Below are 24,977 nucleotides of genomic sequence, written 5' to 3'. Positions count from 1 at the left end.
ATTTATCCAAAATACGCACAGCAAATGATCCTATTGCACTGAGGGCGCCCCTTCTCCTTTTCCTTGCTCCCCAGGAAATCAACCTCCAAAATTGTATTGGAAGGTACCTCTCCAGTGTCAACTTGAGAAAAAACAACTATCTGAACAGAGCAAACATGGCCTAGTCAATTTGTTTGGACAACTTTAAATTTATATGAAGGTTACAGAGGAGTGGAACAACTGCTTAAAATAATCAGAAAAAAAAATCACATATAGGAAAAACAGCTAGGAGGAGAGGGTATTACCACTCAAGAGAAGGGAAAGGCCTATCTTGAGGGCACCAGTAACAACTGCAGTGAAGTTTTGTCCAAGTACAGAGTTCAGGAAAGTGGTCCTTAGAACTTGACCAGATGTAGGAAAATATAAAGGTCAAGATTTCAAATCGAGATGCCTTCAGTTAATCTACTAAAATCATGGTAAGATTTCAAAATAATAAATGTGTAGGGTAGTGCTTTTTTTAAATCTTACATTAAATGCAAAATACTTATTCTGCACATAGCGCACTAGAAGTCTTCACAAGTCAACAGTTCACAGTGCAAAGGAAATCCTCTGGACTATTTTTACTCCTTTAATAATTATTATTCATATGGAAGTAATAAAATGAATATTACTGTCTTGTCTTGTTTTTCATTACTATATGAGAGCAAGAATTAAAAAAATCCTATTCTTCTGTTAAGCTGTAACACACTGTAAAAAAGTAAAACAGCAACAACAGATCTGCTTAACAAAATCCAAATCCAAGTCTCCTGTGAGTTTGGTAATTAGAACATTTTTCCTTACCATTCACTTGGAGAATATGTGTTTGATAGAGCTTATCATAGCCATCAGCATAGCAGGTGTAATTTCCCATATGAGTTGTGGTAACCTTAGTAATGTACAAGGACCCATCATCTCCAAAATCCTACCAAGAAAGATTAAAAATAAGGTTATCATAATTATGTCTGCATCTTTACAGTAATCATGCTCATCTTCATGGCAACAAAGCTGTGATGTAAATACCAAGCATCACAAATATTAAACCAAAACAGCTGACAGTAGTCTGAAACCCAAATATTATATTTGTGAATGGTAGAGTTGTTGGATCTTGCCACACACATTGTGCCTGTAAAAGAAAATAAAACTATTATTTTATCAATTAGTTAAACACTGTAGAAATAATATGCTTGTTTATTTAGCTCTGACAGTTATTTGCAGAAGAAAAGCTATTTAGGATTGGATATGATCAGATACAAAACCTAAATCTCTGCACAATTTAACAAGGCAAATGACATCCTGTGGAAGCCTGTCATCCTTTGAAATGAGCAGATACATAGAAAAAAAGATCATATTTTTTCTCCAATTGAAGTAATAATTTTTAATTCCATCCTTTTCTGCATATTTAATTGGCATATAGGCTACACTGGGTTACAGTAGAAAATCTGACCCTCATTTGGACTCTCCATTCAATTCTCAGTTCAATTTTAATTAATAAAATATCATTTAAAATTTACAACCAGTTGTAAACTATATCAATTATTGTAAAAATATATGGAACATCTAATAGTCAGTTTTATTTTTCCTTGTTATTGTTCACATCTGCAAGGACCACACTAAAATAACAGTCCTAGTCTAGTTTCTTCCAGTATATGTTTCAGATTTTGTAGTGCTTGTACAAGTCCAAAATTGTTTTTTCTACATTATATTTCATGATTTACTTTTTCAACGACATTTCTTGACAGCTAGTTTGTTTCCAGTCTCATATAACGATCTTTTTATTATTATATATGCATTGTATTTACATAAACCAACAATTAAATTATTTGAGCAAAGAATATAAAATAGAAACGTAAAATGATGACAAATGTCTTTTAGCCTAGTAGATAGTTTCTGCTGTAGAATATTTAATTCTGAAATTAAAGTGTATAAACTATGATAAAAAACATACAAAACAGAATCTGTTTCAAACTAGAAAATGTATGCAGGATCTCATATGGAATGTAGGTCAGCCCATGTTCCTGAAGGAAACCTGTACTCTGCAATCGTATACTTAATGTTAATATACTTTACCATAAACTCAGCTACCCTTCTTGTGTACTAAAAAGATGTTTCAAAGCTTCTCAATATTCTTACATTTATAATACAGTTTTTCTTTTTATTTTTATCCTAAAATTATTCATGGCCAGCTTATAGCCATTTTATACTCCTTAATATAAATAAGCTCCGAAATAGCCTTTAAAATCTTTAAATAACTTATAATATCTTCTGCTTGCAATTAAACACAGGATACGGCACTATAAAATATACACTTATACACATTATAATTATATACAACACAAATATTCACGCACACATGCTCACACATAGAGCCCCACGTATCCAACAGTTGTCTGATTCACTAGAATAGGAATAATCACCAAGCTGCAATAGCTATGTGCCTCATTAGATTCAGTGATTCATTACAGAAGCACTGTTGTAAACTGATTTCAGGGATCTGGGATACCTGAAGGCAAGCGTTACTGGCAAAGACCATGGCAAAGGAAGCTTCCAGTACATCAGCCTCTTCCACTTCTTTTGTCTTCAGGTCCTGTGCCCCACTCAGCAGCAGGCTCGTATTTTCCCTACTCTCCCTTTTGCTACTGATATAGCCCTGAAGCCCTGTAGAAGCTCTTCATGTCCCTCATCAGATTCAGTTTCAGGGAGGCTTTATCTTTCTTAGTTCTGCACATTCTAATAGTGTTGCAATGTTCTTTCTGGGTCACCTGTCCTTGCTTCTATCATGCTTTCTTTTGAGTTCTATCAGGAGCATCTTGTTCATTAAGACGGGCCTCTGGCTGCCTTCTACATCCTGTTCATTGTGACAAACTATTCTTAAGCATAGAGGAGGCAAGTGATCCTCAAAAATCAACCAGCTGTCTTAGACCCCTCTTCTTTTCAGCATGGTCTCCTACGGGATTCTTTCAAGTACGTCCTTGAAGAGACTGAAGGCTGCTCTCCTGCAGTCAGAAATCCAGGTTTATGCTCCCGCTTTTTACCTTGATGCCTCCTCCTAGGCTCCTTCACTCTACCATCCTGACCTTATATTTACAACCAGTTCAAATTCCTCAAATTCACAGGACAGTATTACAGCTTTTAAAAACAGAAAAGTCAGCTGTAATATCTCGCTCAGGGAGTCTGTAAGCTGCACAGTAAATGAACTTAGATAAAAAATATTACTATGTGCTGCCTTACTCCTACATTCTATCCTTTGAACATTATCGATGACAAAATACTGGACTAGATTAAGCTCGGTCCATGATGTCAATTCTTATATTCTTCCATGACCCCACCTATCACCTTCCCAAGTTATTTGGATTTACTTTTTTCAGTCCTTACTTTCTGGTTTTTCTTCTTTCCCAGAGAACATAATCTCAGTGATTTTATGCTCATATTCCACTCAAGCTGCCTTTCACTGTAACATCTTTAGTCTTCTTGTAGACTGAAACATAAATATAAAAATTGGAATCTAGATGAACTTGCCTTTAATTTCTCACTTTTCTTTATTTAAATATACTCAAAATATTGTCAAAAAAAAAACCCAAACATGCATCTCACTGTATTTGTTCTCTCAAATATGTTTGTGCAGCTAAATTTCACACAGCACAACTGTGCTACAGATGATTCTTATAGTTGCTTATTAAGAGAAGAAAATAACCCACCTAAAAATTAACCCATCTGGTAAGACTGTCAACAGCCTGACTTAAGATAACCACAACTTTCTGTATTAGCACTTCAGTTACACAGACAATAGTTTTACCATGTCTTCAATATGACATTACATGTTACTATTACAAAAAATAGTAAAAATAAAAATAAGTAATCATAAAAAAGCTTTAATGCATACTTTTTAACTTTGATTATGAGAATGAATACAACCGGATTTCCTGTCAAAAAACTAACCTGAAGAACTCCAATAAACTTTCTAATTTGATATTTTTTATTTTTATATCTTTCCAAATGCTTGAAGTGCAATCAACTTTCATCCCTTTACTATCTAAACACATTTTTTCAGTGTTGCTGTTCAAGTTACTAGTGGAAAAATGAAGAATGTTCAAAGGAATCACACTAGAGGTACTTTTATTTAGCAAATGTCTAATATTGCTGCCTACAATTTTTTGCCTAGTCTCTGTCAAAGGTATTTGTGAACAAAATAGGACATAGAATGGAGTGTATTAACATTTAGCTTCTCCAGTGCAGTCTGGGGACTTGTTTAAGTTAACATTCCTTATAGTATGTTATTAGATATTGCTTTGAAGCATACTTACCTGTTCCAGGCCTTTGACTGATTCGTTATAGTGTGATGATATCTTTAAGTACCCTATCTATCTTCCAAGTAAATGGATATCTGTGTTACCACTTTTCCCTACTTTTTCATAGAAATCATGGATGGATAGGATGGATAAAACATCCCTATGGCTATTTTACTGAGATATCTGTATTTCAATAGGATTCCCACATGACGTCATCATTTTGTCAGTCAGAGAGTTTGAATTTTATGGATGGGGTTTTTATTGTTCTTACTGTTCTGTTTTGTTTTATTGTTTGGTTTGAGGGTTTTTTACAACTACAAAGCAAATGTCCCTAGCTGAGTTTGCTTTGTTAATTAAAGCAAACAATTCAATACAAACAGAACTTCATGTTAAGCAGTTTTGGAAAGGGATGATGAAGTATAAACAGAGTTCTTCAACACTGAATGATGACATATATTTAGTGGTTTATAGAACAACTCATAAGCTAAGTCACTGAAAAAAACTGCATCTGTAGACACACAAGCATCATTGAACCAGAACCTTCAAACATCAACAGCAATGCATATAGAAAAGGAGGTTTTGACCTTTTGAAAAGAAAAAGACTTGGTTATCCTAAAAAAAAAATATTGCTACAAGCTCAATTTTTGTTAAATATCCTACTACTCAAATGGTGGGATACTTCTACAATTAAACTGAGAAACTATTTTTGTCATACATTAAAAAAAATAGACTTGAACAATTATTTTAACAATTATTCCACTGCAACTCTGTTCTGTTGAAGGACTTGACATTTAAGAATCATGATACGTGTCATGAATAATGACTAAAGGAATATGGAAAAAAACCATTCATTTGTCAGTGAATCTTTGCTTAGTTGTCTTAGTGTTAATACAACAGAAACCTAAAGGTGATTTTTGTTTTTAAACCAATAATTACTTCCTTCACTTTCATAACTTGCTCATACACTAATGCTTTTCACATGAGTCTATGATCATTTTCCTGCATTTCTTCATTAACAGCTCTAGAAAGACTGTTGCCAGCTTTCTCCCCACAGGAAAATGTATAATGAAACAGACTGCATGAATTTTTTCATCATCATATAGCCTAGGATTTGTCTGGTTTGGTTTGTGGTTTGTTTTTTTTCTCACACCATAGCTAATTTATTACCAATATATTGTTCTTAAATAACTTTTTTTTGCTTTGTCTCAAAGCCTTCTGTACTCCAAATCTTGACGATTCTTTCATCTAGAGATCACAGTGCTCACCCTAAAACGCATTTCCCTCAAAATGAAAATTAAAAATATTATGTCTTCATTTTCCTTTTCACTCAGTGGATCCCTGCTGTTCCCCCTGCCCAAATCTAATTTCTAACATATAACCAAGAATTCATATCAGACAATTTAAGGAGTTCAGAAAATTGAATTGGGGATGACGTCTAGATTTAGGTGATCCAAAGCTATTACAGCCAAAACTGAGAGAATTTTTTAAAATCAGAAAACATGATTAGTCTAGAAAAAAGGAAGTCTAACTCCCTACAAAATAATTTCTGACCTTGTGCTTACAGTCCCAAAAATCACAGGTATACCACAGTTAAATCATTAATGTACATAATTTAAACTAGGGCTTGGTACTTAGGTTTTCCACATTGAGTGGCTTTTTCTCTTTGGGAGGGTGGTTACTAGGGTTTTTGGGTTTTTTTGTTTGTTTGGGGTTTTCTTGGTTGTGGTTTGTTTTTTTTTTTTTTATGATAACTTTCTGACCAGCATTTCAGCCTCAGCTTTTCACACTGATCCAAACATTTTATAAAACTTAATATAGCGTATTTAAGAGATCTACAAACTGGTTAAGAATCTTGGTTTTGAAATTTCCTCTCTGTAAGCTCAGTTTCTGGCAGCTGATGAATTCTCTGTGTGTTTCCTGGAATGCCAGAAGGCACCATTACCTTGTACGTAGCAAAAAGGTGATTTTTATACATCAAAGTTTACAATTACACACTTTCAAAGTACTGATTTTATGTGCCGTATTTCATATAAGTCAAAAGAAACAACTGGTATAATCTTCTTACAGCTTTAACATTTTTAACTTAAAAAAACCTTCAAAATATTAATCTTAACTTCAAAACTCTGCACTTTGGGGAAGGAAAGAAAAAAATAAATAGAAAAAAAGAAAAGACATCAAGGACAATAAAGAATAGAATACAGGAATAAGAACATGAGAACTGCAGATGTGAATTCTTAGTTACGTTATCCTAAGACAGAAAAAAATTATCTTATTGGGTCTCTAATAAATGGAATTTGCAAGCACCAAATATTTTTAATGAATAGCTTTTAGATTACATATGAAACCTGTATTTATATTTGCAGTCTTTGACAAACCTATAATAAAGAACAAAACTACGTTGGTTGGTATCTTTTTTTTGCTGATGGTTAATAATGTAAACACTGTAACACTGTTACACTAGCTCAGTTATAATGATAATACAATTTGGGCGGGGGGCTTTTCCCTCCTTGTTTTTAAAAAGAAATCTTGATTTTCTTACAGGAAAAGGAAAAAAAAAATCTGCCTGTGAACTGATCAGGAAAATAATTTGCACCCAAGAATTAAAATTGTGCACTGGTCTGCTAAGGGAAAGCTGCATCAACTGCAGCCATCTATATATTTTCGAAACAGCAGCTGTTTGCTTGTAAAACACTGCCAGTATACATAATCCCCTTTTTTTCCCTGTATATCTTTCCATCCTTTCTGCATCTATTTCAGTCAACTCATGGAAGTACCAGTAACAGTAACGTCACATTTTTGTCTGTAATTTGCATATTTATTTTTCCATATCTGTAACTTGATTTATTACAGGGACACAGAGAATAGATAACCTTTTAAGGGTTAACTGAAAATGTTTTTTAAAATAATTATTGATGTATGCTTGGTTTGCTAGCTAAATTCATCTCAGGCTTTTCATGCTAATTTCAATGTTACAATAACTACTTTCCAAGTAATCAGTTTTTCTGTTCATGTTGGCAGAGCAGTGCAACTCTGCAGTTTGCAACTGCATGTCAGAAAGAAATGAAATTCCAGGAAGAAATCTGAGAATGACTGCACCTGGCACAAATCCAAGATTTTTTAAGTTTTCCTTCTAATTCAAGAGGGAAAACAAAACCCAAATTTCCTAAGCACAAGTTTTGCATGTCTTCTCTCAATCTCTTATTTTACAGCTGCAATAAGAACAAACAATGAATTTATTGTAAATCCACTGCTTGAATAACCAGCCTGACAAAAATCATAAATCAAGACAAAGCTTCAAGAAAGAAAGAAAGAACACAGTGTAATGCAGTAAGTAGTAGTATAGTATATACAATAGAAAGTGACAAGATCTTAAAAGAAATGCTATTCTGAAGAATGTAACACCAGACAACAGTTTGTCATTATTAATGCTGGCTAACTTTAGTCAAAAGAAATTATTCTTAGAAAGTTTCTTTCACAGTCAGCTGAGAAGCTAAAGGTGGAAAAATCCTTCCACAGACCAGTTCAGTGGATCTGTCTTTGCTCATTGCTTTGAGTTACCGCCTACCTCTCCCTGCTGACAAACTTCCTAGTTACAATTAGACACAGCATTTCATTGATCCCTCTGTTTCCTGACACTGAGGAGACTGGAGAGAAGAAAGATAGCCTCACTAGGATCACTCTGCTGCCAGCAGGGAAAAAGGTGATCATTCACTGAGCAATTCAGAACATTTAACTAACTCTCAGATTTTGAGGATCTGCACACATCTTCCTAAGCCTGTCTTACAAATGGTCAATACAGAGATCACTATTATCTCTTTCTAAAAGAAGACTTTGTAATGCACAAGCCCATCATCAGTTGAAGAGGATTTGCCTGTACTCAGCAAATCTGAGAAAAAGATTCTCTGACTATAAATGAATAGAATAACATTATCTACCCAAATAAGTAGAGATGTATGATTTTTCCTTTATTCTCTTTGATGCAGTAAGGACTGCAGTTTCATTTTATGAGGAAATAGTAATAGATAATAAATGGTAATATCATTATTCTACAGAAAACATTCAGCAGCTTTGTGCTTTTCAAACTCAGTTGGTTAAAAATTGGTTTTGCTATTTCAATACCTAATAATGTTACAAGGTTCCTAAGAACCTGAAGAGAAACGACACAGAGAAGAGCCATAAACACCTTCACTCCTAGATCACCAGTGAGAATAATAAATTCATTTTATATGCAGTGGTGTAAAGAGAATTTGGATCTTGTATATGGGAGATATGAACTAGACATAAGTGACAGCTTTGCCAACGGACTAGAGCTCTTGAGGCTATCTGTAAAACATCACTAATCTTTTACTTCCAAAAAACCTCTGTAACTTTATGTTATCTTGCTATGAATCTGCAATAATGACTGCTAATTTATTTAGACGTTCAAAAACTCCAACTGAGTAGATACAGCTTATTTTAAACGGAAATTTCTGCATGCTCTAATACAGCTGTCTTTTTTATTGGCTCATGTTACACACTGAGATCTTCAGAATTACTCATATACCATTTAATTGCTACTCCTTTTAACAAAACAAATTGTTATATAATCAGATTTAATCAGATAAAGCTATCTGACAATAATTTCTCATATTTTTCAATTTAACATCATAACCAGTGACATGAACTTATAATTACTCACCACAGCTTATTACAATTCCCCTAAAATATCCTTTTTCTTTTTATAAATCAGCTTTAAGTGTTGTCGTGGTTTAGGTGGAAATCCTCTATGAAGGCTTGGTGCTCATCCTTAGCTGGCAGCCAGTAGCACTGTGGGAAGAAGGTGGTGAGATCAGCTTGGTGGAACCAGAGAAGGTTTTGAAGGTTGAGCACAGCCCCTCCTTGGTGGTGAAGGCTCCAATGCCGGCAAAGTGGTTCACCGCTTGGTCCTGCCACAGCTGCTGATAGTTCACAGCATTGCATTGGCTGGTCCAGATGAAGGTTGGTGTCTGGTCCTGCACCATGTAGGCCATCATGTTGTGGATGCCATTGGGGTCCTCATCATACCACTGGGCCTCCTCCTCCTCAGGAGGCTCTAAGATCTCTACTGAGGGCTGACCGAACCCGATGCCGACCCTGGCTCTGGATGCAGAGCTGCCTCCCACTGCTCATCACCACCACCATCCTCCTCACCCTCCTCAGCAGCTTCTGGGTGTTCTGCTGCTGCCCCGAGCAGGTTCCCACCCTGACGATGTTGAAGAACTACTTCACCCAGTCCCGTGCCCACAGCAGCTTGTGGATGATGGGGTAGGAGCCCTGCACCAAGATCTTCTCTTTGATGGCTGCCTCCACATGCTGCCTGGCCCTCCTCAGCAGCTCCATGTTGACTGAGTGCTGCTGTTTGGTGCTGGCAAGAGCTTTGTGCTTCTGGCTGCTCGAGCAAAGTCTGCCCAGCACAGCATGCACCATGCTGGGGTCCTGGATGTTCTACACCCCCCAGGGGTGCCACAAGGGGCCTAAAGGCCCCACTCGGCCCTCCAACAACAGCAGGAATGTCTCCTACTCTGGCAGTTGCCCCCTGCCCAGCCAGGCTGAGGGGGTCTGTGTGTCAACGAGTTGACTCGTTCCAGCAATAGCCATCGGGTTCACCCTCTCGGTTTGCAGTTGCTGTTGCGCTCCACAAGGAGCCCAGGTGTTCCATGGGCCGGGGCATTCCATGGGTTCCCAGGCTTTCCATGGCCCCCCCATCCATTCCATGGGCATTGGCGGACGGCTTTATCTTGCTGATCTCCTTGTTGATCTCCTCCATGAAGTGCATGACAAAGGCCACCAGCTTGTGCTTGTTAGAGCTGAACCCGGGACAAGTATAGATGTATTTATCATTACTCTCCAAGCTAGATCTGCAAAAAGAAACTAGCTTTGCCCTGTGAATTTTACTTGTATCAGATCACATTCCAAAGTGATACCTAAGTGCTAGGAGACCCCAAAGAAGCAGAAGTACTGCCACAATTCATTCTTTAAGGTGACTTGATTTAGGGTCACATTTGTGGAATAAGCTTGGAAAAAGCATTTCCTATTTCTGTTTTCTTTAAACATAATTTATTTGCAGGAAAGTAAAAGAAAATTATTGAATGCTTCCTAAATTTTCCTGATTCTAAACCCATCATCTCTTCATAAGCACACTGGGATAAGGCTGACTTTCTTTTTAGTCACTTAGCTTACAAGCACTTTTGTTTCAAATTTATAAAGTTTATTAAAGTTTTTGATCTTCATACTGCATAAAATACTGGGTTTCAGGTTTGGTTTCATGAGTACAACCCCCATCTCTTATGTTGGCAATAATTCATATATTTGGTTCTTGAACTTCTCTCATCTTAAAGTAACAGAAATCTTACTTCATAGGAGTAAATTTCTGCAGATATTTCTTTACAAACTCAAGAAAAACTACAAATAATTAAAAAATAACCATTTAAACATTTTTATTACTAAAATAATATCCAATTTTCATCCAGTCCATCCCATATATTTCTGAAATATTCAGGCGTGAGATAGGCAGGAAGAGTGTCTTTAAGTTTTACGCAGCCTGCAAAAACTCTGTGGGATAAATTTAGTTTTATTACAAACTACTCTGTGTACACGTGATAAACCAACCACCAATAAAATACCTTGTCAAACATGCACAGCTTTCAAATATTTTGCAGACAAAACCACCTAAAACAAAACAAACAAAACAAAAAAAAAAAAAAAGAAAAGAGATTGGTAGGGGATCTCCTACTATGTGGTAGCTAAAAAGAATATATAGGGAAAAAAGAAGAAAAAAAACCCTAGTAACTTTAAACCTGACTTTGAAAATCTGAATGATCCGCTTCTTGTTATTCCCAGGCTACAAGGTTAAAAAAAAAAAAAAAAGGCAAATTGTAACTTGGATAGTTTTCTTCAAGATGATCTCTCATTTTATATGCAGCATTAATGCACGATCTCCAGACAACACTAGAGGGAAAACAGGGCTAGTCAAACACATGACATGGATTAGAAATGCAATGTCATTGTGTCAGTTTGTTATCAAGTATATAGTATAACAAAAGGAAACATACATGCTTAAGAAAGACTTTGAATGGAATTCCTATGCAAAATTTTTTTTAAGGCGTACACCTGAATACATACAAGAAAGTCAGTGGTATCTGTCCACTGCCATCTTTTACTCTTGGTTTATAAAATCAAAGCATTGACAGCCTTAATGCTAGCACAGAAGCTTCAGTTAACAAGGTTATGTCAGCCCAGGCTGGCACACTCAACACTCATAGAAATATTTTTCTTAGAGCCTTTTAGGGAAACACAAATCCCAGCCAATCTGAGCTAAGGAAACTAAACATTTAGTATGAATTCCACTAATAAAAAGCTTGAAAGCTGAGACAATTTGCATTTAATACCAATCTTAGTTATCTGCAAGCATCACATAAATAATTGCCTTTGCTCAAACTATTGATACAACCTTACACGTTAATCAGTCCAAACTTACATCATAAGAAAGCTCTACTAGGCAAGACCCATTCCTTGATGTCAAAGAAAGAAAAGTCATTTCACTGGCAGCTACCTCAAGGTTTATTGAAACCATTAAAACACATTTTTTCCTTTCCCTTTTCCCTTCTCTATGTACATGAATTTTGATAACAATTTTTAGTGATAGCCTTTGTATGTTTTGATCATGGTTCCTGATCAGGTAAACTGCACGCTATTGCAAGGAGATGCTAGCACACGACAAGACAAATTACAGTGTTCAGAAAATTGCCTGTAAAAAAAAAGTTTCAGCATGTGGTGGTACTACTTACAAACATATTTTCCAGAGCTGTACCTAGTATGAAGTCATTATTTTACTAATATGAAGGCAGGATATTATGAAGAAAGTTAATAAGCCTACAGGTATCATATATCTTCATGGTTGTTCATACACAACAACAATAGCTGAATGTGAAACTAATAAAATCTCATCTTTTCTACACATTATGGCCAGTAACATAGTGTGTTTTAGATAAATAAAGTGTTTTTTCTTTCTGGTATATATCTCTTTGTTAAATCTAGTCTGTCTTTGAGTCACAGAAATGAAAGTGGAAATTCCCCATTTCCTAAAGGGATTGTGAATAATGCTCATTACTATTTTCTGTCTGTTATTAATAAAGTAAAGTAATCTTGCTGATATTTAGCAGCTTTGTTCTTACCAAACACTCACACTTGTTATACATATGAAGTCTACCATACCCTGCTACTTGCAGGGTATTATTAACTGTGTATTATTTTGAAGCAAAGCATCTAATTGAGGTACATGTGTTCCCATTGTAACAGTTTAAAAAAAAAAAAAAAGAATATTTATCAAAGTGCTTTCAATTACACAGTTGAAAATAAGACCATAAACTCCAGTTAAACAAAACTCTCATATAAAAGATTTATATGGAAATCAGAGCATTACACTGGGTCATGACCATATTCATGTGCTCTTTGAATTGAGAGTAACAGGTTCTCTCTTCTGAGCCGTCCATTGCTTCACCAATCACAGTAAGCAATCCTCTTTTGCTGCAACAATAACTTTGTTAAAAGACTTCAAGATTCTGTAAGATCTACCAAAATAATTTTACCTCTTAGTACACCACTGTTGTTTATATTTGTCTCTTTTTAATTTTTACTTTTTTAACTACTGCTTTCTGTAACAGGCCCAGAAGTTCCTTAGAAGTACAAGTCCTTTATGAATCATGAAACCATATATACTATACCATCTTTTTTCACCTTTATTCTATGCTTTCATATTAAACAATGGGACAGCACTATTTATTGGAAAGCTTTTATACTGCTGTCACCATATGCAACCATTACTGAAATAGCATCACACAAATTTTTCACATATACAGTACAGTCATCTTCTTTGGAAGACTGAAATGCACAGAAGTTCTTTTTCTATTGCTGATCCCTCTAGCTAACACTTGGTATCAATAACATTTAATCACAGACTGTTGTGGTTTAAGTTCAGCTGGTAACTCAGAACCACACAGCTGGTCACTCACTCACTCACCTCCTTCTTCCCCCGCAGCTCCCCCCCGAGGGATGGGGAGGAGAATCGAAAGAATGTAACTCCCACGGGTTGTGATAAGAACAGTTTAATAACTAAGGTATAACACAAACCACTACTGCTACCACCAATAATAATAATGATAAGGGAAATAACAGAGGAAGAGAATACAACCGCTCACCATGCGCCGACCAATACCCAGCCCAACTCAAGCACTGATCCAACCCTTCTGGATAACTGCCCCAGTTTATATACTGGGCATGACATGCTGTGATATGGAATACCTCTTTGGTTAGTCTGGGTCAGGTGTCCTCTCTCTGTTTCCTCCCGGCTTCTGATGCCCCTCCTCATTGGCAGAGCATGAAACTGAAAAAGCCCTTGGTCTGAGTAAACACTACTTAATGACAACTGAAAACATTGGTGTGTTATCAGTGTTGTTCTCAGACCAAAGTCAAAACCACAGCACTGCACCAGGAAGGAGAAAAATAACTGCTACAGCTGAACCCAGGACAGAGACCTAACATGAACAGTTGCTAACTGATCATAAAATTCATGTCAGAAATAAGATCTTTAATACAGAGGGGTGAGAGAAGAAGCTGTTGTTTGGTTGCTTTTTCTTTACCTCTGCCTTCCTTTTACTATAATTCAAAGTGTTATTTTTTTAACATCCACAGCTTAAACTTCAAAGCCTTTTTCATGAATGAATTTCTTGTCTGATGTTAAAACTAATATATATCATGTCAAAAACGTGAAACAAAACCAAGATTTCAGTCATCACTCATTAACTATAAATGACAAGAGTAGGAAATTAACAGAATTCCTAACATTTCTCAAACTTCTCCATAAAATTTAAAACATATCACAGACAAAAGTGGTATGGCATTAATATTTTACTGCGGGAGAGTAGGGCAATTTCAATTTATTTCTCAGTATCATAAACAGGTCTGCAAGGATAAACCTTTGCCTGGAAGAGCACATACTGTACAAAAGAAGATACAGTCACATCTCAATTAAGTAACAGGGCAATTTGAAATTAAATACATAACTGTTTTTATCAAAATTCTTAAGAATAAATGGTCACTCAAATCTCATTTTAAACCAGACAAGATAACCTACTTCAGATGAGAGTGGAGAATAATGCTTTTCTTTATTAGATACTCTGAATTTATTTAATATTTTCTTGCTTCAAATATCCAATTAAATATCTATATGAGAAGAAAACATTGGAGAAAATTAAGATATTCCCTTAGTAAGTTCTAAAAGAAAACTGTTAATCATCAGCAAAACAAAATCATATTTAGTAAGGACTTTTGGGCAACCGTCAAAAAATCCAGTCATTTTATCTTATTTTACCTGCAAAAGTATAATAAAGAATGCAGATTCAATGATCACCTGAAATTTGCCTGAATTTTCCTTAGTGTATAAATTAGTATGAGTTTTATACCAAACCAAACTAGCTATTATTTAGGAACACTGTTTCAACTTCCCTACTTCTGGTTGGAGTTTTAAGTGTTACAATAGCCAGGCATACATGAAAGGTGAATTAGAGGGACATAATTGATGCATCTGTTCTCCAAAGCTTAAATGCTAAAAATCTTCCTCTCTGTAACTCCAACCAACTTTGAAGAATACATCTCCTATATTCTCTATCAGACTTTTTCAGAGTCCAGAGTGAGCTTTAAAGAAAAAAAAAAAGCAATCCTGTGAAGAGCAGGAAAGGCTGTAAGGTTGATTCTCCATTAGGGCTTGCAGAATGCTTTGGAACGTAGAAAATATAAAATGAAAGGTTTCATCTCCAGATACAACAAGTCTAATTCAAGCAAGCAACCATCATACAAGCAGTAAGGCATTGCTGCACAGATGCTCCAAAAACTATAAAACCGGATGGTTCTATCAATCTTATTACCTGCAAAGCATTGCCAAAATGAGAGTCAGGAGAAGACAGAGCAGCAAGCATAACAAAAGGCAAAAGGAGCACAGCTGAGAATAGCCAGAAGGAGACTGTAGAGAGGACCATCCTCAAGACTTCCTTCAGCTCAGAGTTAAAGTGTGACCAAATGATGGATGGAGAAAGAGCACCGTTGCTTTATTGAGGAACTGTTCCCCATGTTTCCAATGCTCCAAGGTTTTCCTGATCATGACATGTGATTTTATCACAGTATTAATCATGGTAAATGTACACAAATAAAAATTATTTTAATGCTGCAAACTATACTAGCTAAAATTCAGTATTTTAGCTATATAGATGTGAACTACAAACAGAAACCTGCATGAAAATCAAACGAAACTACAGGAACTATTAAAAGTACTGACAGGTAAAGGCACTGCCAGAATTCATACTAAACTTAGGGAAACTTTACATTTATTTTATCTCTCCTCTTTAATAGAACAATGAAAAAAATTTTGGCCATGGATACAAATGCTACTTATATGTAAATACAACAAAGTTCTGAATGCAAGCTTTTGAAAAGCAGCTCTAGATTATCAAGATAGCTAGATAAAAATGGAATAAAGATGACAAGGAAAGGAAGAATATACAGGAAGGTGATAACGTTTACATATGACAAAGAACATGAGGTGATGAAATAAAAATCAGTCTGTAATCAATCAAGAAAATCTAGATAATAATGGATACATGGTACTGGGAGTATAGGTAGACAAATCACTCCACAGCTTGATACAGAGAAATCTTAAATGTCATCATTTGAAAATCATGGCAGACATACGATCTTCTGTTGTAATCTTGTCAGAGCTCAAAAATTAATCAAGCTTGATCTGAATAAGTAACTTGCTTCATGTCACTTTAGCAAGTTGTGGTATTAGTGATTTTACAGGTGGGTGGCAATTTTCTTTTTGAGTCAGTACTGCATCAATACCTTGGTACACTTCTGGAGGATTTTTTTAAACCATTATTATTTTTAAAATATTAGAAATTTTAAAATAATATAATTTTAAAATATTATAAATGCCAGGAAAGCCAAATTCCCAATACGTCCTACCTATCTTAATTCTTCCTCCTAGGATGCCAGAGAGAGGCAGAAAGAGTTTTTTTTCTTGGTGTTTAAGCAATTGTGACTCTCTTCAGTGAGACAGACTCTTCAATATCAAAGCACTTTTGTTACTGATGATGTAGCCCTCCTATTTAATGTACTATAGTGATGATTTGAAATTCAGGGCTGTGAGCCACAGGAGGCCATTATTAACAAAGCATCTTTCTCATGCTTTTAAGAAGGACTGACCTTTCCTGCTAGCTGTAGCCTAGTCCAGGTTGCTCTTTTGAGACTTCTTTTCCAAAATAATAACCTGGAAAGCTTAGTATTCTTTTTGCATCCTATAAAACTCTTTCAAGCAATCCTCACCAAAGCTGTGGAAAGCGTTAAGTCTAGTAGGATTGCAAAAGTACTGCAAAATGACGTGGACAACTTGGAAAAATAAGTGTGTAGCTAGTATCAAAAGCATGAAGAAATTATGCTGGTTTTAAGTCAGCTAAGGGAATGTATACTGACGAAAAAAAAATCAGAAGAGTAAGTCTATAAATGCATATAAAAATCACACTGCAATTTTTGCATGCATTAATCAGGAGCTAATAGCACAAGCTGGATTTTCTAGTATCAGCAATATAGCGTGCAGACATACCCTGCATCACTGTATATACATATATAGAAAAGAACAGGGAAAAGAGTGAACTGAATTGAAAAGAAAGGGTTAAGCAAGCAAGATTGGTAGTGAAAAGCCTACAAAAATTCTGAAGTCAGCTTATAACACAGTAGATCAAATAGCTTTCCAGTAATTTTAAAACAAAGGAAATATGGACAAGAGTGAAAAGAAAGGTAGGTGTGATAGAAGTTCTGGTGTCTCTGAGAAAAGGAACATAGGCTACAATAGCAGTAGGCCAATAATAAACAATGTTTGAATGAATAATAGGGTAGAAAAATCAACATGTATCTAAAAGATAGCTTGCTGAAAGGAAAAGAGTAATATAAATGAAATCGCTACCTGTGTATCTTCCTTAAAATACTTCCATGTTTCTAGAGAGTATATTAATTAGTATTTTCTGCAGTGGATATAACTATCATAGAGTCATAGAATAGCTAGGGTTGGAAAGGACCTTAAGATCATCTTGTTCCAACCCTCCTGCCACGGGCAGAGACACCTCACACTGGACCAGGTTGTTCAAGGCTCTGCTCAACCTGGCCTTGAACACATCCAGGGATGGATACTGTAATATACAAAAAATAATCAAATAAGTTGTTATTTACTGTCTTTATATTCTAAGTTTACTTTTAGAAATTTCTGCTTCTGAAAAAAACTTTGGTATTCATGCATTTCAGCTCACACAGGAGAATAATAACAGCTAGCAATACAGAACTACCATTTCAGCAACTCTTCTAAAGATGTGTTCAACACATTCTGTTAAGAAATTGGTTTGGAGTAATCACTCAATTCAGAAATCCACACTGTTCCTTCTATTTCAGTGAGGATTACTGTTTGTAGATGTCAAAATGCATAATGCTCTTCTAGATAGTTTAACATGGCTTGCCTGGGATTATTTTAAAGGATACGTTCATAGCAAGGGTTTTTGCTGTTTTTTTGTTTGTTTGCTTTGTTGAGCCTTTTTTTTTTTTTTTTGACTTTTAAGAGTTGCTGTATTTGAGAAACAGAAAAAAAAAAAAAAAGGAGGCATATTCCTCTGACATTTATGGCTCACCTGGTATTCAGTCATAAATACAAACACAAAAAAGTAGATTCTTGACAGACATGGCATTTGTATTTATGACTTAAAGTCATAACTGTAGTACTAAGAACAATTTAACCATGCATAAAGTTTGTATGTAGGTCCATACAATCACATGGGAGAAGAAAATGTGAAAGGTTCTCCTGAGTATTTTCTTAAGAATAAAAAAAGGGGGAAAAAAGGATAAGTTAGAAGGAAAAGAAGAGGGCAGATGTCAAGAGTCCTTTCTAGGAAATATACTTCGTATTGTGGACAATCTGAAAACATTTCTGTCATCAGTTGCTGAGCGGAAGTCTCCAGAATGGAAGATGGAATGCAGCATGTTCCTTCAGAGGACATTAGCTTTTAACGGCATCTCCATTAAGATGTGGGGCTGCTGGGTTTGAAGTGGGAAGGAGAGAAGTATATCAATAAGAGAATGTAGACTGATACGAAAAAAGTGAAAGCTGTAATCTGATTAATCTGATCTGATCAATTGGTTTTAACAAGATGAACAGCTGAGAAGTTCTGGGAGAATGTTAATCAATGAACAACTTCAAAAACTCCTAAATGGAAATATTGCATGCTTCCCATGAAGGTACCCTAAAGAAGAATATTGTGAGCTTTTCTCAAAAAGTAAAATTTGAACTACACTCTTTTAAAAAGTTACTAATTTAAGTATGTTAGCAGGTGTTAAACTTTTTATATGGACATGTCATCTAAGTAGATCTTGTATAAATGTAAGAACAAAGGGCAGCCATTTTGTAAGAAAAATGTGATTGCTGACAGGCATAGGGGAGAAGCTGAAGGCAAAACCAGGGGAAAAGGTCAGAAAAAGAACAGAGGAAAATGAGATATAAAACCTGTTAAATAACGAATCAACTAACATGAGAAAGTAATACATACTGCATTTGGAAAAAATCTGATATTTTAGAATTTTCCATAAGTGTGAATTTATTTCTGTAATAAATAATAGGTTAGATAAAACATATTCAAAGAGGTAAGTGGAAAGACAGATAAGAATTTAAGATGCAGGATAACAGCAGGAAACGAGGGTGGTGAGACACTAGGACAGGTTGCTCAGAGAAGTTGTGGCTACCCTGTCCCTGGAAGTGTTCAAGACTACACTGGATGGAGTTCTGAGCAACCTGGTCTAGTAGCAGGTGTCCCTGTGTGGCAGGGATGTTAGATCTTTAAGGTCTCTTCCAATGCAAACCATTCTATGATTCTATGAAATAAAAGCCTCCTGTCGTGGTTTAAGCCAGTCAGCAAATCAGCCACACAGTTTCTACTCCCCCCCCCCTCCCAGAGGGATGGGGAGGAGAATCGAAAGAATGTAACTCCCACGGGTTGAGATAAAAACAGTCCAGTAACTAAGGTATAACACAAATCACTACTGCTGCCACCAATAATAATAATGATAAGAGAAATAACAAGGGAAGAGAATACGATACCGTTCGCTGAAAATGAGCCCGACAGAGAAGAAAACGTGCCCTTCTGGGGAACTCCCAGTTACATCCCCGGGCATGACGTGCTGTGGTATGGAATACTAGTTTGGGTCAGGTGTCCTGTCCCTGCTTCCTCCTGGCCCCTCCTCCTCCCTGGCAGAGCATGAGACTCACAAAGTCTTTGGTCAGGGTAAACATTCTGACCAGCAACTGAAAACATCAGCTTTATCAGTATTATTCCCAGGCCAAAAGTCAAAACCACAGCACTGCACCAGCTACTAAGAAGGAGAAAAACTGACTGCTGCTGCTGAACCCAGGACAGTATCCACCCCTTATTCCATACCATTCACGTCATGCTCAGATCCCACATTTTCCATATACCCTCACTCTCATCTCAGTGCACTGTTATCTTAGTGCATGGACCAATTCCTATAAAGCTACTGAGTCCATTCGGTTCATGATGTTGGGCTCCATCTCTTGTAAAATCTTTCAGGGCAGGAGAGGCTGTGTGCAGTGTTGGATCGTTGCCTGCTGATACTGATCGTTCCTTTACTGTAGAACTCGTCTGGTTCTATCAAAGTTCATTCTCTGTTGGGATGATGGTCGGAGGGAAGTCAGGGACAGTCGCTGGTGCCCTGCAGACTTCTAGTTGATGGGCTATAAAAGTATTACATAGCAGGCAACAGCATACAGTTGAGTTCATTGGCTGTTTTCCCCTAAAATCAAATCCCCTTGAGGTATACATTGGACTTCTCCATCTTCCTGCATTACCCACCAAGTATATCCGGGTCCCTGAGCAAAAGCAATCCCACGAGTGGGTTTGCCTTTACCTGAAGCAGGAATAACCCAGACTGTCTTCCCCAGCAAATTCTTCATGTGCACCACAGGAACTTTGTCCCCCTCTACAATATGTAAAAGTTCTGACTGGGCTGGGCCAGCCCTGTTGGCAGATCCTCTGCTGTTGACCAACCAGGTGGCCTTTGGTAAGTGTGTATCCCAATGCTTGAAAGTTCCCCCACCCATTGCTCTCAGTGCAGTTTTTAACAGCCCATTATACCGTTCGATTTTCCCAGAGGCTGGTGCATGGTAGGGGATGTGATATACCCACTCAATGCCATGCTCTTTGGCCCAAGTGTCTATAAGGTTATTCCGGAAATGAGTCCCATTGTCTGATTCAATTCTTTCTGGGGTGCCATGTCGCCACAAAATCTGGTTCTCAAGGCCCAGGATAGTGTTCCGGGCAGTGGCGTGGGGCACAGCGTATGTTTCCAGCCATCCGGTGGTTGCTTCCACCATGGTAAGCACATGGCGCTTGCCTTGGCGGGTTGGTGGGAGTGTGATATAATCAGTCTGCCAGGCCTCCCCATATTTATACTTCAGCCATCGTCCTCCATACCAAAGAGGCTTTAACCGTTTGGCTTTTTTAATTGCAGCACATGTTTCACACTCATGAATAACCTGGGCAATAGTGTCCATTGTTAAGTCCACCCCTCGATCACGGGCCCATCTGTATGTTGCATCTCTGCCCTGATGGCCTGAAGTGTCATGGGCCCACCGAGCCAAAAATAATTCACCTTTATGTTGCCAATCTAAGTCCATCTGAGCCACTTCAATCTTAGCAGCTTTATCCACCTGTTGGTTGTTCTGGTGTTCCTCAGTGGCTCGACTCTTGGGTACATGGGCGTCTACATGGCGTACCTTCACCACCAGGTTCTGCACCCGGGCAGCGATATCTTGCCACAGTGCAGCAGCCCAGATGGGTTTACCTCTGTGTTGCCAGTTGCTCCGCTTCCATTGCTGCAACCACCCCCACAGGGCATTTGCCACAATCCATGAGTCAGTATAGAGATAAAGTACTGGCCACTTTTCTCGTTCAGCAATGTCCAGGGCCAGCTGGATGGCTTTCACCTCGGCAAACTGACTCGATTCACCCTCCCCTTCAGCAGTTTCTGCAACTTGTCATTGAGGACTCCATACAGCTGCCTTCCATCTCCGATGTTTTCCCACAATACGGCAGGACCCATCAGTAAACAAGGCATACTGCTTTTCACTTTCTGACAGTTTATTATATGGTGGGGCCTCTTCAGCACGCATCACCTCCTCCTCTGGTGACATTCCAAAATCTTTGCCCTCTGGCCAGTCCATGATGACTTCTAGAATGCCTGGACGACTGGGATTTCCTATTCGAGCTCGTTGTGTAATTAGTGCAGCCCATTTACTCCATGTCGCATCTGTTGCATGATGTGTAGAAGAGACCCTGCCTTTGAACATCCAGCCCAGAATGGGCAACCGGGGTGCCAGGAGGAGCTGTGCTTCAGTGCCAATCACCTCCGAAGCAGCTCGAACCCCTTCATAGGCTGCCAGTATCTCTTTCTCAGTTGGGGTATAGCTGGCCTCAGATCCTTTGTATCCCCGACTCCAAAAGCCGAGGGGTCGACCTCGAGTCTCCCCTGGAGCTTTCTGCCAGAGGCTCCAGGTAGGACCATTCTCCCCAGCTGCAGTGTACAGTACATTTTTTACATCTGGCCCAGTCCGGACTGGTCCAAGGGCTACTGCATGAACTATCTCACGTTTAATTTGCTCAAAGGCTTGTTGTTGCTCAGGGCCCCATTTAAAATCATTCTTCTTCCGGGTCACGTGATAGAGAGGGCTTACGATCGAACTGTAATTTGGGATGTGCATTCTCCAGAACCCCACAGCACCCAAGAAAGCTTGTGTTTCTTTATTATTAGTTGGTGGTGTTATTTTGTTGATCACATCTGTAGGGATCTGGCGACATCCATCTTGCCATTTTATTCCCAAAAATTGAATCTCCTGTGCAGGTCCCTTGACCTTACTCCCTTTTATGGCAAAACCAGCTTTCAGCAGGATTTGGATTATTTCCCTCCCTTTCTCAAAGACTTCTTCTGCTGTATCACCCCACACGATAATGACATCAATGTATTGCAGGTGTTCTGGAGCTTGCCCCTGTTCCAGTGCATTCTAGATCAGTCCATGGCAAATGGTAGGGCTGTGTTTCCACCCCTGCGGCAGTCGGTTCCAAGTGTACTGGACGCCCCTCCAAGTAAAAGCAAACTGTGGCCTGCACTCTGCTGCCAAAGGAATTGAGAAGAATGCATTGGCAATATCAGTCATGGCATACCACTTGGCTGCCTTTGACTCCAGTTCATGCTGAAGGTCTAGCATGTCCGGTACGGCAGCACTCAATGGTGGTGTGACTTCATTCAGGCCACGATAGTCTACTGTTAGTCTCCACTCTCCATTAGACTTTCGCACTGGCCATATGGGGCTATTAAAGGGTGAGCGGGTCCTGCTGATCACTCCCTGACTCTCCAGACTACGGATCAGCTTATGGATGGGAATCAGGGAGTCTCGGTTGGTGCAATACTGCCGCCGGTGCACCGTTGTGGTCGCGATTGGCACTTGTTGTTCTTCGACCTTCAGCAACCCCACAACAGAAGGATCCTCTGAGAGACCAGGCAAGGTGGACAGCTGCTCAATTTCCTCAGTCTCCAAAGCAGCAATACCAAAAGCCCATCGGTACCCTTTTGGGTCTTTGAAGTACCCTCTCCTGAGGTAATCTATGCCGAGGATGCATGGAGCCTCTGGACCAGTCACAATGGGGTGCTTTTGCCATTTCCTTCCAGTCAGGCTGATCTCAGCCTCCAGTACAGTCAACTCTTGGGATCCTCCTGTCACTCCAGAGATATAGATGGGTTCCACCCCTTGACAGCTTGACGGCATCAGGGTACACTGTGCACCGGTATCTACGAGAGCTTTATACTTCTGTGGGACTGATGTGCCAGGCCATCTGACCCACACAGTCCAGTAAATCCGATTGTCCCGTACCTCCACCTGGCTGGAGGCAGGGCCCCTCTAACAGTCATCACAACGTTGGACACCTAAGTCATGTTGAAAGGGATTACTCTTCGTTATCACAGGCGCTGGAGTAAAATCAGCTCTTCCGCTCCATCTGGGAACCTGCTCACCAGAGACTGAAGCCGCAGCTCTCATGGGATGATTAGTCTTGACCCTTGTTACTATTTTCAATTCATGCGCCCGTTCCTCCAAAGCTGAAGTAGGTTTTCCATCCCACTTTGTCATGTCTTCTCCATGATCCCGCAGGTAAAACCATACGGTGGCCCGTGGTGTTTGCCTTCTATATCTTCTCTCTCGAACAATAGGACGTCTTTTGTTAGCAGCTGAGATGTGTGTTGGTACACGTGAGGAGCTGTCTGTGGGTATATCCCTGTTATTCAGTTTGATGTGATAGATCATCTCTACGATGGTTGATTCTCTCAGAGACTGGATGCCTTTGTCTAAAGTAGTCCACTTGGCTGAACGACTCATAACATCGTCCTTGTATGGAAACCTTTCTTTCACAGCTGCCAAGAGCCGCCTCCAAAGACTGAGGGACTTTTTCTCTCTTGCAATTGCTTTCTCGATTCCCCCTTCTCTAGCAAGTGATCCCAGCTGCTTGGATTCCGTACCTTCTATTTCGTGACCATCGGCCCCATTGTCCCAGCATCCGAGGAACCAGGTTGATGATGTGCTCCCCTGGTTGACGGGTAAAATCTTTTCGCATACTCCGTAGCTTGGTTGAGGTCTGGGGTTGACAAGTCACTCTTCTTCGTCATGTGATGATGACTCCTGATCAGATGGTGGCCCGGGTGGTGAATACATTGTTTCTTCATCTTGCATCACCCTTCTTGCCTCTTTTTTGCTTCTTCTCTTGCATACGGGGGCAATCGATATTGGTACGAATTGGTCCTCTGGTTTAGCTGCAGTCATCACTGTGGTTTGAGTAGCAACTGTACTTGTCACTGGGGGTGGTGTAGCTGCTGTGCTTGGAGCTGGGGTAGCTGCACTGTCTGTTGCAGTTGAAGTCTGAGTAGCTGTTGTACTTGTCGCTGGGGGTGGTGTAGCTGCTATGCTTGGAGCTGGAGTAGCTGCGCTGTCTGTTGCTTCGCCCTCAGATCCAGGGACATTTTCTTCCTCTTGAAGGTGCTGGATAGCGTTGAACAAGGCCCTGTAAGCATAGGCCAAGCCCCAGCACGTTGACATGATTTGTCCCTCTCTGGTATGACCAGGATGACAACACACCTCATTTAAGTGTTTTACTAATTCTTCTGGATTTTGCACTTGTTCGGTGGTGAAGTTCCAAAACACTGGAGGGGCCCACTGACCTAGATACTTGCCCATACTATCCCACACACCCTGCCACTCATGGCTGTCCAGCCTCGGGGAAAATCTCTCGGTCCCCCTATTTTGTCGTCTAACCCCAGACAAGACCCAAACCCGACTCTGCTTAACTCTTGAGATCAGACGTAATGGTTGTGGACAAAACACACTCTGTATGCGTGCCAACATGGTGACCCCCATCACAATCAGCAAACAGGTCTCAACAATATTAAAAGGCCACTCAAAAACTTCAAAACTCTCAAACGATGCTGTAAACGGTCTGGGAGGGGCACTGG

The 24,977-nt window shown here is 38.7% G+C and overlaps 1 protein-coding gene across 1 annotated transcript in view; it reads right to left on the bottom strand.

The window, feature by feature from the left end:
• FSTL5 (follistatin like 5) overlaps nt 1-24,977 on the bottom strand; it is a gene marked incomplete at both ends in the record, with an annotated part of 323,640 nt that overhangs the window by 91,056 nt on the left and 207,607 nt on the right. Inside the window, one exon of the mRNA XM_080617101.1 lies at nt 820-940. Within this exon, the coding sequence (XP_080473227.1) occupies nt 820-940 (121 nt within the window). The remainder of the gene's footprint in view (nt 1-819; nt 941-24,977) is intronic.

The sequence above is a fragment of the Psittacula echo genome (genome assembly GCF_963264785.1).
Source record: "Psittacula echo genome assembly, chromosome: 1".
Classification (NCBI taxonomy): domain Eukaryota; kingdom Metazoa; phylum Chordata; class Aves; order Psittaciformes; family Psittacidae; genus Psittacula; species Psittacula echo.
Note: the sequence above shows the minus strand (reverse complement) of the source record. Positions and strands in the feature narration are given on the sequence as shown.